The sequence below is a fragment of the Megalobrama amblycephala genome, linkage group LG1 (assembly GCF_018812025.1).
Source record: "Megalobrama amblycephala isolate DHTTF-2021 linkage group LG1, ASM1881202v1, whole genome shotgun sequence".
NCBI classification, from domain to species: Eukaryota; Metazoa; Chordata; class Actinopteri; order Cypriniformes; family Xenocyprididae; genus Megalobrama; species Megalobrama amblycephala.
In genome coordinates this window covers 20,085,453-20,104,166 of record NC_063044.1, presented here as the reverse complement: position 1 = coordinate 20,104,166, position 18,714 = coordinate 20,085,453, and the positions used below count along the sequence as shown (strand labels likewise).

The window sequence follows — 18,714 nt, the reverse complement described above, 5'->3', positions numbered from 1 at the left end:
TGTACTCACATGATCCGACGCATGAATGCAGTATGCATGACGAACATCTTGTAAAGATCCATTTGAGGGTTATATTAGCTGTGTGAACTTTGTAAATGCACTGTATTAAAGTCGAGAGCTCGGGGTCAGGGAGCGCGTGATTTAAAGGGGCCGCAGCCTGAATCAGTGCATAGTTAATGATGTCCCAAAATAGGCAGTTAAAAAAATTAATTAAAAAAAATCTATGGGGTATTTTGAGCTGAAACTTCAGACACATTCAGGGGACACCTTAGACTTATATTACATCTTGTAAAAACTGGTTCTAGGGCACCTTTAACAAATTATCACAATTATGTAAATTCATTATTAAAAAAGAGAGACAGAGAACTGAAAGAGAAAGATCAGAGAGAGAGAGGCTTTACTCAGATGTTCTGTTGTTCTAAATATTTTTCTATGTTGGTTAAATGCTTTGGCAATACAAAATGTATTTTTTGTCATGCCAATAAAGCTATCTGAATTGAATTGAATTGAATTGAGAGAGAGAGAGAGAGAGAGAGAGACTTTTAGTTTTTCTTTATTTTAACAATTATAACATTACCAATAAAACAGTATTTACAAAATACATAAATTTACATCAATATACAAAAAATCTCATACATTCATGTGTAAATTTCCATCTTCTAAATCACATAAAACAGCATTCAAAGCCCAAGTTTGTTTAAAAGCATCAAGATCTCCAACCATTTTATAGTATGTGAACTCAACAGTAAGCCGGGCAGATATCAGTCCTTTTAAAGTCATGTTAACATCAGTAGAAACACCCCCATTCATCCTTTCTTTCCTTGTTAGCCATATAGCTAACTTTGCTTGACCATATAAAAAATTAATTAAGACATCAGTTTTTCTATTTTGATATTTATACTTCGGGCCATAAATAAACCCGTTTAAAGTAAATTCAAAATTCAAATTCTTACTCCAATCTTCCAACAATAAAAACATTGGCTTCAATCTTTCACACTGCAAAAATAAATGATACATATCTTCATGTTCAAAACAAAAAGGACATTCATCCCTTACAGTTGGATCAATATGTGCCCTGTGTCTATTAGTAGCTATTATCCCGTGTATTATACGCCACTGTAGATCACCGGTTCTCTTATCAATAGGACGTTTATATAGAGTCCTCCAACTACCTTTAGGTGATCCATCTAACCCATCTATCCCTTGCCATTTAGAGTCTAAAACATCTTTTAAAGACTCATAATGCATTACTTTTACACAAGTATAATACATCGCTCTCTTTCCTATATCAGCAAACAAATTAAGCTCTGGAGTTTTAAAACTCAACAGCTTTCCTTCATCTCCTGCCCTTGTCTCCACAGCTGCACTTACCCCTAAATTTGGAAATTCAACCATCTCATTAATATATTGTGGTTTTGTTTCCTCGTCTTTCAATAACTCTGTAAATGTTGATGGTATTACAGATAAGAATTCAGTCCTTAATCTTTCAGCAACACGAAGTGATTTAATGCCAAGCTTTGCTGCCATATCCTTTGAACACATCCATTCACTCTTAGTCCACAGATGAGAAACTTTTATGAACTGGGCCTTCACCATAGCAGCTTGCATTGAATGAGAGTTCAAGATGTTTATAGGTAAAGCAGGATTATAAAGAAGAGGTTCTTCTTTAATCCATGATCCTCTTACAATTCCTTCTTCTCGTACAACTTTCAAAGCATTCCATGATTTTAGAACGGACTTATAAAAAGGAGTTATTTCAACTAATACAGTATCATTTAAATTTATTAAAAACAATTGTCGGTCTAAACCCAGTTGTCCTCCTCTCCTCAAAAGACCACAAGCCACGTGAGCCCAGCTAACGTCTTTCCCATACAGAAGTCTCTGGGCAGCTTGTAGTCTAAAAGCAGCAATCCTACAGCCAATATCAATTAATCCTTGCCCCCCTTCATTCAGAGGTAGGTAAAGTACAGCAGGTCTCAGCCAATGCTGACCGGTCCAAAAGAAGTCAACAAGACATTTCTGAATGTCCTTTATGACAGCAGCAGGGGGGTCCAATACAGCCATTTTATGCCACAATGTTGAGGCAACAAGATTATTGACTATCAGGACCCTTCCCCTGTAGGAGAGCTGAGGAATTAACCATTTCCAATTGGATAACCGGAGACGCACTTTTTCCAGTAATCCTTCCCAGTTCTTTTCCTTATAAACCTTAGAACCTAAAAACACTCCTAAAAACTTAAAACCATCTTTTCCCCAAGTGACATTATTTGGCAGCTGTGGGACATTAGATCTTTCTGAACCACACCATAAGGCTTCACTTTTTGTCCAATTTATTTTTGCCGATGATGCTCTTCCATAACATTTAAGATTTTCTAAAACTATTTTAATATCTTCACTGTTTCTAATTATTACAGTTATGTCATCAGCATAAGCGGATAATTTCACATTATTTAAAATATTTGACCCCTCAATGTGTAAACCTGTCAACTGTTCTCTCAATTTACACAATAGTGGTTCAATTACAAGGCTATAGAGTTGCCCTGAAAGAGGGCACCCTTGCCTTATTCCTCTTTTTACTTTAATAGGAACACTCAATCCACCATCAATTTTGACCATACATTCAGCTTCATTATACAATAAATTAACCCATGAGATAAAACCATTTCCAAAACCATAAGCCTTAAGTAAATCAAACAAATAAGCATGTTCAACTCTGTCGAACGCCTTCTCTTGATCAAGAGATATTAAACCCAAATCATAATCCTTGTACATTGCATAATCTATTACATCTCTCATTAAAAAAAGGTTATCTTTAATACATCGCCCCTTTACACAATATGATTGTTCTTTCATGATTAATACACTCATATAATTATTTAATCTATTGGCAATACATTTCGAAAAGATTTTATAATCTATACACATTAATGCAACAGGTCTCCAATTCTTCAAACAATACAAATCACCTTTCTTCGGTAACAAAGACAACACTGCCCTGTTACAACTCTTAGGTAAAGACCCAGTCTGTATTGAACTTAAAAGCATTTCAAAATAATCTTTTCCAATCACATTCCAGAATTGTTTATAAAATTCAGATGGAAACCCATCAAGACCTGGAGCTTTCTCAGATGATAAATCATGTACAGCTTTTGTCACTTCTTGAAAAGTAACTGGTAAATCAATAACCTCCTGTTGTTCAGGCGTCAACTTTTTAAGATATGAAAATAATTCATCTCTACAATTAGAATCTGTGACATTATCGGCATATAAATTAGAGTAGAAATCAACAGCAATTCTTCTCATTTCATAAGAATCATAAGTAACAACACCATCATCTTTTTTTAAACCAACCATCAATTTTCCTTGATTATTCTTTCGTTCTAAATTGAAGAAGTATTTTGTAGGTCCATCAATGTCCTTCTTTTGGATAAAACGTGCCCTAACAAGGGCAGCTTTCACTTTATCATACAATAAATTATTCAACTGAAGCTTTTTCTCAGAAAGGGCAGTTTCCAATTGAAGTCCATTCCTCGCCATCATTTTTTCTTCTATGTCAGAAATCTCATTCTCCAAGTCTTGTATTCTGATCTTTAATGTCCTTTTTGAATAAGATGAATATTGCTGACAGAAAACTCTAATTTGCACTTTTCCAATGTCCCACCATTGTTTAATATCACTATAATTTCCTTTTTGCTTTCGCCATATTTCCCAAAACAATTTAAAATTCTCACAAAAAACATTATCTTGTAAAAGCTTATTATTAAAATACCAATACAAACTCCTTTTACTTTCTTTCAACATGACAAAGTCCATTGTTATCATTTTGTGATCTGAAATTATATTTGGAATAATATTAACATTACCCACTCGATTTCTTGAATCGCGAGAAATATAAAAACGATCCAATCTAGCAGCATGAACTCTACCATCTGTGACTTTTACCCAAGTGTATTGTTTAAGCATTGGGTTTTTTATTCTCCAAATATCTTCAAGATTTAAATTTTTTACCATATTAGATAATACACAGGCTGATTTCTGGTGAGGTTCTTCAGCATTTCTATCTATATTAAAATTCAAGGTGCAGTTCCAGTCTCCTGCCATTATAATTATATCTCCTACACTAAGAGTTTTTAAAACACGACCTAATTTCTCGAATAAAAGAACCCTTTCTGTTCCCCCATTAGGAGCATATATATTAACAAAAAGAAAATAAAAATTTTGTATTTCAACTCTTACTAAAAGTAGTCTTCCAGGTTCTATATCATATGTAGATACAATTTTTATTTTTAAAGTTGGATTAAAAAGAATCGCAACTCCTGCACTAACATTAGAGCCGTGACTTAAAACATATTCTCCCTTCCACCACAAACCCCATTCAGACTCATTACTCACATTACTATGGGTTTCTTGAAGAAAACCTACTGCAATATTCTTAATATTGAAGTATTCTGAAACTAAAGCCTGCTTTTTCCTATCCCTCAAACCATTCACATTAAGAGAACCTATTTTGAGATACTCCATGAAAAAGAAAGAATAGAAAGAAAAGCAGGAAAGAAGAAAAAACACACACAAAAGCATGTATAAAGCCATACTGTCTATTTAGCTTTACCTCGAACTCTTCTTTCATTCACATTCTTTCTATCCTGTCTAATCGTCGTTATGTACTTCTTAAGCCTATAGCGTTTCTGTTGGGATAACACAGTAAGATTGTACGTTTTACGTGCCCACACTACAGAAGCAACAAACTTTTCCTTATCAGGGAAGAAATCTCCTATCTCTACCCTTTTCCCTTTAGTCTCATCCAAGAAAGCATTTATCTGTTCCACAGAGTACAAATCATCATCAGCTTTATAGAGATCTAACAAATCTGACAAGCTCTCATCATCCTTCATATCATCCTGACTCTGCATCATGACTTCAACATCCTCCTCCTCCTCCTCTATACTCGCAGACAGCTGCCCACTGACGTGTAAGCCTACATCACTATCTACGAACTTCTCTTTTACATGTGCAGTACCATTTACACTGCTACAACTCGGCTTTTCATTGTCAGCGTGCTTTAGGTTACTCACAACGCTCTCACTCACCTCCAATCCATTGTCTTTATTCGTCTCAGCCACAGCCACAGGACCCTCTTCCGAGCCTGATGTTTCCTCTCCTGGCTTCTGATTCACCTCCACATCTTTACACACCAATGTTTCTTCCGTCTCACTTGTCCTAGCTTGGTCCAAAATTTTCTTTTGAGGACACGCGTCTCTTTTATGGCCGTATTCCCGGCACTCAAAACAGCGTAAACTCTCCGTACTTGCAAAAATCATGTACGAGCTATCACCATCTTTCACCCTAAACGATACATCCAATAATTTATCCGGAGAATTCAGAAACATGAACACGTGTCTCCTAAAAGATATTACATGTTTGAGCGCAAGATTTTTACATCCTAAAGAAACCGCTTTGACCTCACTTACAACTTTTCCGAATCTCGCAAGTTCTCTCACTATGACTTCGTTTTCAATGAACGGAGGGACGTTTGATATAATCACTTTTGTTGCTGGTGCAAACAGCGGAGTGACGGTAATAAAAATTTCTTTCACCCACAGACCATTTTCAATTACCTTATTAACCAACGATTCCGTTTTAAGAAACACAACTACGGCTTTATTCATTCTCGAAGCCGAAACTATATTTTCATAACCTATCTGCTCACCGACCGCCAACAGTACATCCTCAACTATAGCGTTAGACTCTGACACACACCTGAAACCATGACGCAGAGATAATGGCGTTCTTCCACCTGTGGACGCCATTCCTAGGCGGACCGTGCAAAAGCACGGCACGCTACTAAATTTAACCCAATATTAAACTTTACACACAGCTAAATGTACAAAGCAAAAAGAAAAAAGAAAAAAGAAAAAACACATACAGAAAAAAGAAGATAGAAAACACGCACGACAGCAAACCGCTCTCAAACACAAACCCTTCCCAACATCCACTCCAACAGGGGGAGAGAGAGAGAGAGAGAGAGAGATGCGTGCGCGATACCTGCACTGTGTGCGTCTCTTCTTTAAAGTCTACAGTCTTAAGTCCCCTCATTGCTTAAGCATATAACTTAACTAACATAGGCTAACTTAATGATTCTTTAATGAATTTATTAAAATGATATATGAATGACAGGTGTGCTGCCCTCTGGCATTTAGTTATAGTTCCTAGTCGGACTCGTTTCAGTGACGGACCTGTTAGAGCAACAGCGCAGAAATCATTCAAGACTCTGCTTCATTACACAGCTTGGTCAAATATAGAGACAGAGCGCATTTATGTTAATCTGAAAACCACGCCCACCGGGGGGGGGAAACAATCCAACCGTCTCCATTGAGTTTGTATTGCGTGAGGCTGCCTCCTTGTCTTTTCTGACTAATTACAAAAAACAGAACAATGCCTAAAAGCTGCTGTGTGACAAGGTGTACAGCTAACAAGCTAAAAAAAAAAACAGAAATAAGTTTTTATAAGCTGTCGTCCCCAAAAAACGAATGTTTAAGGACACAAAAGTGGATACAGGCAGTGAGACAGAGCGCAACGGGTCATATTACTATATGAAATGCATTGGAGGGGAACGTTATCGGCGACAGGTGAAATAATTCTTTGACATGGTAAAAAATAATGAATGGTTTGTCTTTGTTGGATTATTTAGCATATGTTGTCGCCGATTACGACCCCCTCCAGTGTATTTCTTATAGTAATATGACCCGTTGCGCTCTGTCTCACTGCCTGTATCCACTTTTGTGTCCCTTAAACATTAGTTTTTTGGGGTCGACAGCTTATAAAAACTTATTTCTGGGTTTTTTAGCTTGTTAGCTGTGCACCTTGTCATACAGCAGCTTTTAGGCATTGTTCTGTTTTTTGTTATAAGCCAGAAAAGACAAGGAGGCAGCCTCACGCAATGCAAAGTCAATGGGGACTGTTGGTTTGTTTCCCCCCCCGGTGGGCGTGGTCTTCAGACTATGACGCGTTGCGCTCTGTCTCTATGTTTCTGTAAGTAATTACACGTCAGAATTGTAGTTCTTGTATGATGTATATGTTTACATTCAGTAATGTATTTTACTACGTTCGTGGCTGTTTTCGTTTTCTCGCGTATGCTCTAGATAAAAGCCTTTGTTTTTTCTGACGCTCTGATTTATCTGTTCAGCAACGAGCATCGACACTTCGCCTCAGATTAATTAACTTAGTTGGTTTGTTTTCCTCTGCTGATTTGCATAGATTATGCATGTAACAGTGTAGCAGTTAGTTTGGTGATAATGATGATGTTTGTTCGATTTCTATACATTAAGAACATCTGTAGTTCATTATGTAAAAGTGTGATATAGAGAATAATGTTTAATTTTACTGAGTTACTGGGTAACTTTATATTTGATTGTGTAATAGACACAACAGACGTTACACTTTTGTAATGTTTGTTCTTTTTGTTTATTTTTCCAGTCTTACAGACTTAAATGGAGAAAAGATTAAGAAATAAAACTGAGGAAGAAAAGAGAACAAAAGATCAAACATCAATCCTCAACAAGACATCTAGAGTTTCTCTTCTTCATTGCTGTTAACTATCTGTCTAGCTGTACAAAGCAGACGTCGTACATGCGAGGGCAGAATAGTTTAGTTTAGTTTAGTTTAGAGTTTATTGCCATTTGCACAGGTACGTTTCAGTACAGGTACATTGGAATTCTTATGCGTTTCTCAAGAGTCAAGTACCAAGTTAAAAATAATGCATAAACATAGAAATAGTACATACATACATACACACACCACATACACATTCTGCATAAAACAAAGGAACAGCTAGTCAATTTTAAAAGAATTACAAAAGGAAGAAATACAGAAACAGCATATAAATAACTTTCCTAATTTAAATAAATACACATTATAATAAATAATGATAATGTTATGCATATAAAACTAGAACTCTTAATATACTAGATTACTATTAAACTAATCATTACAATAATTAAAAGCAAGGGATAGGATACATTTTTCCCTCCTTAATGTCTTGTGCCACTAACCTGACAGTGGCTGGAAAGAAACTGTGAAACTGAACAGCCGGGCCTTGTGGGTGCTAATACTCACAGGCCTACGATGCCTCAGGTTAAAGCCTGTGTCCACCCATTTAAACAAAGCATAGGCTGGCAACACTGACAGTGACAAGGAAATCTTTATTTTAATTAATCATATCATTTATTTACATTAATTATGTAGAGTGTGAAATAAAACCGGCATCTCTAACCACCGTTTACTATAAATATAAAGACATATTACATTTATTGAATTAAATGTATTAATTTAATTGCATCAAATTAAATGAAAAAAAAAAAAATTACGGTTTATACCTGCTCTGAGACAAATCAACTTGCAACACTGTATTCGCGTCCAGCGGTAGACTGAACATAACATAAATTTCCGCAATGTCTCATTTAAAAGAGAAGCAGAATAGGTCTCGACATCACAATTGTTCTGTCTTTGGTGCAAAAAGTCACTGAAAGTGTTAACTGCCCATTTAGTTGTCTTTTTCTTATTGACTTCATCTTTGTCGCCTTCTATCCTATCTAGCTCTGCCGGTGTTAATTCTTTGTGCTGCTTTTTGTCATTCAACGTATTCTCCAAGTCTTCTATTTCATCTTGTGCCTGGGCCCATTTCTTAAAATTGCCATATTCACCGTACAAATGAAACGATATGCAAAAATCATCCATTTAGCCTACCTAAATAAACGTTTTCATATGTCTCTCACTCAGTTTGCAAGCGTAACTGTGTTATCCCTCTCTCAGTCGGTTGCGCTGTTCGTTTAATCGCTTGCTATCTGGGTGTGTTATCTCCTATTTAGTTTGCTGTTTTTGGTGAAGTGGCGTTCAGGGTCTGGCTAACGTGGTTTTTGCCTGTGATCGGCTCGCATTTGCTTAGTTTGCCTCGGGCAAAACTTTTTCTTTTTTCTTCTCTTATCTGCCTCATTTTTTTCACTTCCAAAATGGATATTGGATATTTACCATCGCAGCTAAGGGCCTTGAATTGCCACCCGCGTCTCGATTCTGTGACGTATGAATGCTGCCGGAGTCTAGGGCTTCTCCGGTGCCCTCGATACATACACCGCTCACAGCGTGTCTTCAGGAGTACCTTTTGCTCTAAACCTGATACCCTTCCATGCATTTGGACTAATCATAGATCGTCATCCATGCTCAGACAAGTACCCGCCAACAATACTACACATTGCTCTTTAATTTATCTCATGCCGACATGAGCCAAACCCGCAGTCTGCTCTCGTCGCCACTAGTTCGTCGGCGTCAGCTTGGTGTGTTCCTGCCTTAATGCGTTGGCTCTGGAGTCACGCCTCTGGCAGGCTGAAGAAAGGGAGTTTTCTTCACATTAGTGGAAAACCACACTTTGCCGTTTCTCCCAATCCACCCAGATCCAGGATCCTCTGAATCCTCCTCGCCTTCAGTGGAAGCTGGAGAGGATGATGAGGGTGCCACAACAAAATCAGAATCTGACTCTCCTGAGTCTGTGGTGTCAGAGGGAGAAGACAATACATCCTGCAGCTCGCTGGAGGCATCAGGCTGCATAATCATTTCTAAAACTTCGGTACAAGTCAAGCCCTTTCTCATGTTGCTTGTTGCTCTTCTCTCCATCAAATGACCATCAGGATGGCATGCAAGTGTTTGAATCCACTTACCTTGTTTTTGTTTAGTCTGTACTTCTCACCATCAAAAGGCAGCAGGTGCATAAATACACTTACTTTGTTTTTGTTTACTCCATGTAGTTCTGAGAGCTGAGGTGCATATTTTGATTTTCTCAGATACATCACAGTAAGTTCTCACACACTCTCTCTCTCTCTCTCGCTCTCTCTCTCTCTGTCTGTCTCTCTCACACACACACTCTCACACACACGCACTATAATATGCTGTTATACTCCATATAACTCCATATAAAAGCCAGAAACTAAGCTTTTTTTGCACATGCCTATCTAAAGGGTTAATGGTGCCACCTGGTGATCAACTGTGAAAATGACAAATTTCACCTCTTCCCAACAGGGAAAACCACCATAAATCAAGAATGCAAGATTATATGGTGTCATGGCTTTGCAATCAAAAAATGTAGTCATAATGGAAGTCAATGGGGCAAAAACAGCCACGAACAGTAAATGAGGGAGAAAAAATTAAAATCTGATGCTGCACAAAAACTAACAATGCATCAAAACCAATGTTGTTACTAATCTTTCACATGTTCAAGACTCTGATAAAAGGTAAAAAAAATCCAGTCCACAATCACTTTTTATATTGAAAATAAGTTATTTTGTGTGTTTTTTTCCCCCAAATCAGTGACATCATTTATAAACTTGGCAATAAAAGAGTAAAATTCCAGGATTTTTAAAAAAGATTTAGTAGTTTTGATCAGGACTGAGGTTGATTAACAGATTTATGCAAAAAAAAATTGAAAAAAAATATTTATCTTATATATTTTTACAGCAGTTTAATTTAGTGGATGTTTTCATCCACGAACATAATGAAAGGGTAGTAAATTTGAACAATATACAAGGGTTAATTTTCATGATACCAATTCATTTGAATATATGGTATTGAAGGCTGACTCTATTATAATTATCTTGCTATATCGTCCTCCTAAAGCCCTGTCCAACTTTTTTTTGAACTCAGTGAACTGTTAACCCTTGCCTGTTCATTGTCATTTCCCATTCTCTTGCTTGATGACTTCAATATTCATGTCGATAGTGTTAGAGCAAACATATCCTTGATCTGATATGTACATCAAGACTTGATATCTGTTCCATCTCTTCATCTGACACTGGTATCTCTGATCACAAACTTCTTGATTTTAGCTTAAGTCTGCCTATGTGTAAGAAATGCCTTAAAACTGTTATTTCATACCGCAATCTGAAAGCTCTATTGTTTCTTCAAACCTCTCAGATGTCTTTGATATTTCTTCTCCCTCCATGATATTATCTAACTATCACTCCATAATTTCTGAAATCTTACAGCAGCATGCTCCTCTTAAGACCAGAAGTGTCCCTTCCACACACTCTTCTCCTTGGTATACCCCTGAACTCCGTATTCTCAAGGCTACTGGTAGACGGCTTGAGCGTCTCTACAGAAAAACTGGTCTTACTGTACATTATTTAACCTTTCTTGATCATCTCAAAATATACAAATCTGCTCTCATCTCAGCTCGCTCTAGTTTTGTCTCTGCCACAATTAATAAATCAAGTAACAGACCAAAAGCATTATTCAATACAATAAATAAGCTCACTAAACCTCAACCTCAAGACTTCCTAGCTTCTAATGATCTCTGCTGTTCCTTTATGGATTATTTACTCGAAAAGACTGATGCCGTCCACCAATACTTCTCTACTGATACAAAGCTCAACTATCCACCAAATCTATCCAGTCAAACTCTGTCTTGTTTTTCTTTGACAACCCCATCTTCTGTCTCTAAGTTAATCTTGAAATCCAACTCTTCTTCCTGTCAACTTTATCCTGCTCCTACTTTTCTCCTGAAACTTTGCCATTCTTCCATCTCTGCACCTATCTCTCACTTCATCAATACATCTCTGTAGCAAAGGTGTATGAATCGTACACATTATTTAATCAATTTATGGGTGAGATATATGAATATAATAAACCATAAAGCTTTATGATTAATTATGATACATATATATCGGAGGAGGCTATGGTCCTTTGAAGTCGCAAGGGAAATGTTCCGGAATTTACTATAGCGGTAATAAAATGAGTCTCGTGATCTATTAGTGTCCTCCAGGCCGGAGCCAATGTGAGAAATCAAAGTTCCCTGAATTGAGGCTTAGACACAGTTTATGGGGGGGATCTGCTCATTTTCGACACTGTGCAGACCCTACATCTCTTATCTCTGCTTCATTTCCTCTGCCACTCAAAACTGCTGCAGTTACCCCTGTTCTCAAGAAACCCAACCTCGACCCCTCCGTTCTATCTAATTATCGTCATATTTCTAATTTACCCTTCATAGCTAAATTACTGGAAAGCACTGTTGCCTCCCAACTCCAGTCTTTTCTAGTTGAAAATAATCTCTTCGATCCCTTTCAATCTGGTTTTCGCCCCCTCCATAGTACTGAAACTGCACTTGTAAAGGTAGTGAATGATCTACTGCTTTCTGGTGACTCTGGTTCTCTGTCTATACTTTTGCTACTTGATCTCAGCTCTGCATTTGACACCATCTCCCATGAATTACTTGTTTCTCGTCTCTCTGATTTGGGTATTTCTGGTACTGCTCTTTCTTGGTTTTCTTCCTATCTCTCTGACAGACAATTTTACATCTCAATCAAGGATTTTCATTCACCTACTGTCCCCCTGAAGCGAGGTGTTCCCCAGGGATCTGTTCTCGGGCCTTTATTATTCATAATTTACATCATGCCACTTCGTCAGATTTTACAACGTCATGGTCTCAGCTATCATTTTTACACTGATGACATTCAATTATACTCAATCTGCACACCAAACAGACAAAATCTCTGCTTGTGTGAAAGACATAAAAGATTGGCTTAATACAAATTTTCTGAAACTCAACATGGACAAAACTGAAATTATTTTCATTGGAACTCCCTCACTTACCTCCAACATCTCTACCAATCTCACCTGTGAAATTGCTGGTTCTCACATCAAAACATCCAATACTGTTAAAAATTTAGGTGAAATCATTGACTTCACCCTCTCCTTTCAGTCTCATATTACCTCTATTACCAAATCTGCATTCTTTCACCTACGTCGCATTGCCTAACTCTGTCCCTTCATCAGTACCAAAGATGCTGAAACTGTCATCCATGCATTTGTCTCATCACGCCTTGATTACTGTAATGCTCTTTTCATTGGTCTAACTGCCAGCTCCATTTCCAGATTACAATACATTCAAAACTCTGCTGATAGAATACTCACCCATACCAAGCGCTCTGCTCACATCACCCCAATTTTGTATGATCTCCACTGGCTTCCAGTTGCCTTCTGTATTAAATTCAAAATTCTCCTGCTCTTTTTTAAATCTCTGCATGGCTTGGCTCCCCCTTATCTCTGTTATATGCTCGTCCCCTACACTCCGACTCGCTCACTACGTTCCTCCGACTCTGGCCTTCTCGTTGTCCCTCGGCATCGCCTCTCTTCAATGGGGGGCAGATCATTCAGTGTTATTGCACCCAAACTCTGGAATTCTCTCCCTCACTCACTCTGTTGTGTAAATAATATCTCTGAATTTAAATCATTACTCAAAACTCACCTATTTTCTGAATGTTAAACCTCTGATTTGATTAATTGATTACTCTGCATTATTACTAATATTTCCCTGAATGTTATGTCTCTTAAAGGCAGGGTAGGCAAAAAAATGTATAAAAAACTTTTTTTCAAAATTTGTTTAAACTTTATTTATATATCAATACATAATTAAAATGTAAGTACTCTGAAAAAGAAAGTATAAAAATCGAGTGTCTGTAGACCTCTCACGACTGTTTTAAAGACAGCTCATTATTTCCATTCACTCCACCCCCTCCCTTCTGGGCTCCTTCCAAAGCCACGCCCCCAAAACGCATGAACGTGTGACTCCGACCACTGAGCTGGAAGACGCATTATTTACCTGAGACGAGCGGAGAGGAAGGAGCACGGCATGTAGTGACATCATGTCAGAATCACATGTAATAAAAATAACTTTATAATTATGAAGATAAACAAACAAGATGTATTTTAGTACTCACTATCAAGCTAGCATATTGATATTGGTAAAGTTTAAAATATATATTTTTTGATTCGCTAACGAGCTATCTATAAGGCAAAGCTAAAAACAGGTTGCATGATACACGTTTTTCCATTACCATCATTTACACTGTGATGAAGATGAATTTCGTGTAAGATTCATAACATATACGTTGTTCTACAGATCAACAGAGTAACATACACTCAAATATCAACTCACAACTGCATTGCAGACACAAAATAATAACACACACATACAACAAAGTGTGTACGACACACACAGATACAAGATAAAGACATCAGTAAACATAGGTAGAGAATATAAAAACAAAACAAAGGCGAAAAAAAAACGTGCAGGTAAACTTACAGGTGAACATGGTAAAAGAGTTAGACAGAGGGTAAAATTATGCACAATTCAACACTATAGCTATCATTATTTATCGTCTCTACTACGGCTCGCTAAGTAATGTTATGTTAGCTATATTACGCAGCTACGTGTGCTAATGACACATGCTTCATGAAAAAATAAACAAAAAAATATGTATGATCAAAATACAAAAAGAAAGATTTACCTGTCCAGCAGAAATAAAGCCATCAAGGAGTCACTTTTCAGCCCCTTGAGTTCCCTCAGTTCTCGCCATCGCTGGAAAGCCACGCCGATATTAACTCGCGTTTTATTTCTTTGTTTATCCAAAGACTTTTTGTTCATTGCCTTTTCTTGTACTGTTACTGTCTTCCTTTTTTTGCCTGGTTTGCCTTCACTAACTGCATAGGCCGATACTGTGAATTTAGCTTGCTGTTTCTCTGCCATTGTTTTGGTATTCCTAGGATCCATGCCTCTTGGATTCCCCAAATCAAACGTGCGCGCGCAAGTGGGCAGGTCATGTGTGGCAAAAGGGTGGTTGCCATGGTTGCGAGAGAGTGACAGCCGCCTAAGCCAATCCTATGTTTCGTCCCGGATGGAAATAATGAGCTGTGTTTAATACAGATTAAACGGTCTAGAGTCACTCGATTTTTATACTCTTTTTATCAGAGTTCTTACATTTTAATTATGCATGTATATATATAGAAAGTTTAAACAAATTTGGAACAAAATTTCTTACCTACCCTGCCTTTAAGTCCTGTTTTGTAATTTTGTACTTGACTCTATTTTTCTGTATACTTCCCTGTCCATTATTGTTTCTCATTATTGTCTACTTGTATTATCTCTTCCCTGTTGATTGTACACTGTAAAGCGTCCTGGAAAGGTGCTATATAAATAAAACTCATTATTATTATTATTATTATTATTAAATACATTTCCTTTAATAGTTTCACTTTACCTGTCGTCGCACAACCTACACAGCCCAGCATAAACACTCCTGATAAATCATGTGTTATGAAAGCGTCTACGTTCACAAACCACTGTTAATTTGAACAGAAAAATAAACATACTGTATAAGGGATTTGGCATGGCAGAAAACGCACAAAGAGCTCCCTCTGTAATCACCAAAAAGTTGTTATATTACTTTATCTCACTTCTGTTATAATAATTGAAGCTGAGCAAATCTCCACACACCACACAGCGCTCAAAACACCGGCGTTTCTCTTCAGTTCTAACTTAAACACCTCTGATTGACCTAATCCAAAAAATAAATGAAATTAAAATGTAAATCCCTCTTTTTCTGCCTAGTTCTCATATAGGCACGCGCCTATAGAATAGGCCTGCCTATTCTAGACCATAGGGCTGCACAATTAATCAAGTTTGATATCCTGATTACAATTACGGATGCCACAATTATATAATCGTTCAAAGGAGCAATTACAAAAAAAGTCCACTTACATTATTCTGTGTGCGTAAGATAACTTAAGTTAGATAACATAAGATAACATAAGTTAACTTAAAGATTTTTTCCCATTGTTTTAATTTTAGTTTTAGTACAACATAATACCATGCATATTTATATTTTTACTTATTTAAAGCAACTAAACCAATGTATATTTGACAATGAGGCTTAATACTATAGAAAAGCAATAAAAGTTTTTCAGAAAGAGTGTTTTCAGCTTGTTTGTTTTGATATAATATGGCATGCAGTCACTTCAAATAATGGCATAAAGCTATTCAAAACATCATTCAGCGTACATTGTGATCATTGTAATTAATAACCGCAATTACAATTTCAAGGGAATAATCAACAATTATGATCTTTGTCATAATCATGCAGCCCTACTAGACCACGACAAAAACATGAATAATTCTGATAATCCTGCGATTCTAATGTAAATCATTTGCTGTTTTGTTTGTATAATTACTCCAGTGAACTAGCTGTTGTTTTGTTTGTATTAATTTTGATGAACACGATAAAGAGTTGGGACATGTGGGCTTTTCTTCTTTCTTTTGACTGAGTTATTCCTAAAACTCAGTGAGAATTACATCACAGTTTAGAGTTCTCTAGAATGAGTGGCCAACTAGTGCTTATTCCTGGGTTTACCATCATTGCAAAGTTGCTTGTCACTGCAAAAAGAGTATTTGATGGAACCAAGCTGCCAAAATGACTCTTTTCTACTTCCTCCTGATCACTTCTGGAAGCAGAACAGCAGCGGTGAGCAATGAGGAGATGAAAAGAGAGATGCAATGATATCACAGTGCTTCCCACACATTGACTTTACTTGGGCGGGCCGCCCAGGTATAATAACGGCCGCCCAAGTATATTTGGAGACACATTTTTGCTTTTATTATTTTTACCCTCTTATACTTTTATATCCGCCCAAGATAATGAAACCATCCGCGATCAATTAACTATTCGTTTCATACCTGCTCATTATGTGTGTTGTACTGTTTAATTCTTCTAACATTCCTACGGGTGCTGCATTTTGCAAAGTCACAAGGGGGCGCTGTTGTATAATAAAAGGGCCACGACTTTGGAATACTCTACCTTTAGAGATTAGGCTGGCCCCTTCTTTGCCTATTTTTAAGTCCTTGCTAAAAACTTTTTTATTTTCCTTAGTGTACTGATTACCGTGATATGTTAAACTTTTAAATAGGTGTTTTTCTATTTTCTTCTGGTTTATTTTTATGTATGTGTGATATTCTTGCTCTTCTGTAAAGCACTTTGGTCAGCCTGGGGGCTGTTGGAAATGTGCTATACAAATAAAATTGAACTTGAACTTGAACAAGCCCACACAACAACGCTTCAAAGTGATTCTCAATCAATGTGCGCAGATTTATGCCAAGCGATTGCTAATGAACTCAAGTTAATGAGTTATTACAATGTCTACTTCATGGCCTTTATATAAAATGTTTTAGACGATTGTAAGAATCTGAAGGATCAGCCTGCAATAGTACAGATATTTCAAAATAAGAGTCCCGTTGTATTTCGTGCTTGTTTATAGTTTAAATTATTGTAGTCTCCCCCACAGAAAGAAAAGACTATTATTTGACACATATATTATTCATTATATAAATTTTACTAGTAAAATCTGTGTTCCATTCACTGAGAGAGACACTATATGACAGCAAGGAGAACACAGGAAAAGGAGAACTATTTAAATGCTGTAATTTTGCATAATTTACAATGCATAATAATGCATAATATTAGTATGTAATTAAATTGTAATAGTATGCTATGTAATTAAAATTAATTTAAATAAATAAAAAATACTGTTAAAAATCACACATTATTTGTTTGTCACATGTAGTAGACCATTTTTGTATACATATACATCATCTAGATATATCTTAAGTGGAAATATCGTTACGGTTTTGATATAATTTGGATAAAGATTAGAAAAGTGACGCAGATTCCGTATATGTACCTTCATTTCCGGCGTCATCCATTCATGGTCGTCAGTGTTTGTTGTTGTCAGTGAACAAGAGTGTGTCACGATCATATAAACACACAGAACAACATCATATAACGACACAATATAATAAAGCTGATAACTGAACTTACCGTCAAACTCACTGATGTTCGTTCAGCACCGACACTTCAAGCTCGAATCGAAACGAAACCGAAACAAACATTTCTTCTTCTTCTTGTAGAATTCCGGCAGTGTAGACACTGCTAAGAGTATTACTACCCTCCACAGGTCAAAGTTTAAACTAAATTCTCACATACAGTCCAATGTCATGAAGAACTGAAGAACTTCCTCAGAGATCAGTTTATCCTTATTACTGTGTCCAAACAATGATAAAACAGAAAAAGCCTCAACTACAAGTCCTGCTAGTTTAACAAATAATATATTTATTTCTACCCTATATTTTCTACATTCCAGGAAAACACACCTTACTGTTTCCAGATTCCCACATTCCCATAGTCCAGATAGTCCAGAAACATGTTTTCCTGCTATACATGAGAGTACTTTAACACACAGTGCTCCAACCTGACCCAACCTAAATCCACACAGTTTCCTGCAGGATATCAAAGTACAGAAACATCTTTTCTTAATGTCAGGTTGTATAGAAAAGTAGTGTATAACCCTAATTTCCTTTTCCCACCCAATTTACCATTCTTTTATTAAGTCCTCTTTAATTCTTTCTCTCATTTCGACTCTCCCAATAACACATGAACATCTCCTTCTCTTCCTAAGCTCAGAAACTATGTCCCTCTCCTTGGTGCAGTCATTTATTCTAAATATATATAGCTACATGAAAATAGTTGCTGTTGACTTCTCTTGTGATAAACCTAGTGAATACTAAAGAAGTCCTGTGTGAACTAATTATTTTATAGAAATCTGTGGAGTAATTGCGTGGGAATTCAAGGGAATAAAGTTGTCTTAATAATTTAAGGGTTATTATTTTTTAATAAAATTATGAGAAGTGCTTTTTCCAATAAAAATGTCTGTGCACGTCCCTGCAAATCAGAATATATAAATTAAAATACTAATAAAAATACAAGCTATAAAACACTTTCTGGAACCCATAATGTAAAACAGCCTGTATTTTGTTCATCTATCCCTTTGTTTGTTTGATCCCTCATT

General features: G+C 36.6%; 2 protein-coding genes across 2 annotated transcripts in view; both read right to left on the bottom strand.

Annotated features, from left to right (window-relative positions):
* LOC125260627 overlaps nt 1-5,318 on the bottom strand; it is a 32,337-nt gene extending 27,019 nt beyond the window's left edge. The window contains exon 1 of the mRNA XM_048179413.1: nt 4,747-5,318. Coding sequence (XP_048035370.1) covers nt 4,747-5,318 — 572 coding nt within the window. The remainder of the gene's footprint in view (nt 1-4,746) is intronic.
* The window catches only part of LOC125243939 (gastrula zinc finger protein XlCGF57.1-like), an 848,513-nt gene extending 830,736 nt beyond the window's left edge, over nt 1-17,777 (bottom strand). The window contains exon 1 of the mRNA XM_048153813.1: nt 17,688-17,777. The gene's annotated coding sequence lies outside the window, so the exon portion shown is untranslated. The remainder of the gene's footprint in view (nt 1-17,687) is intronic.
* Between the last annotated feature and the right edge of the window lie 937 nt (nt 17,778-18,714).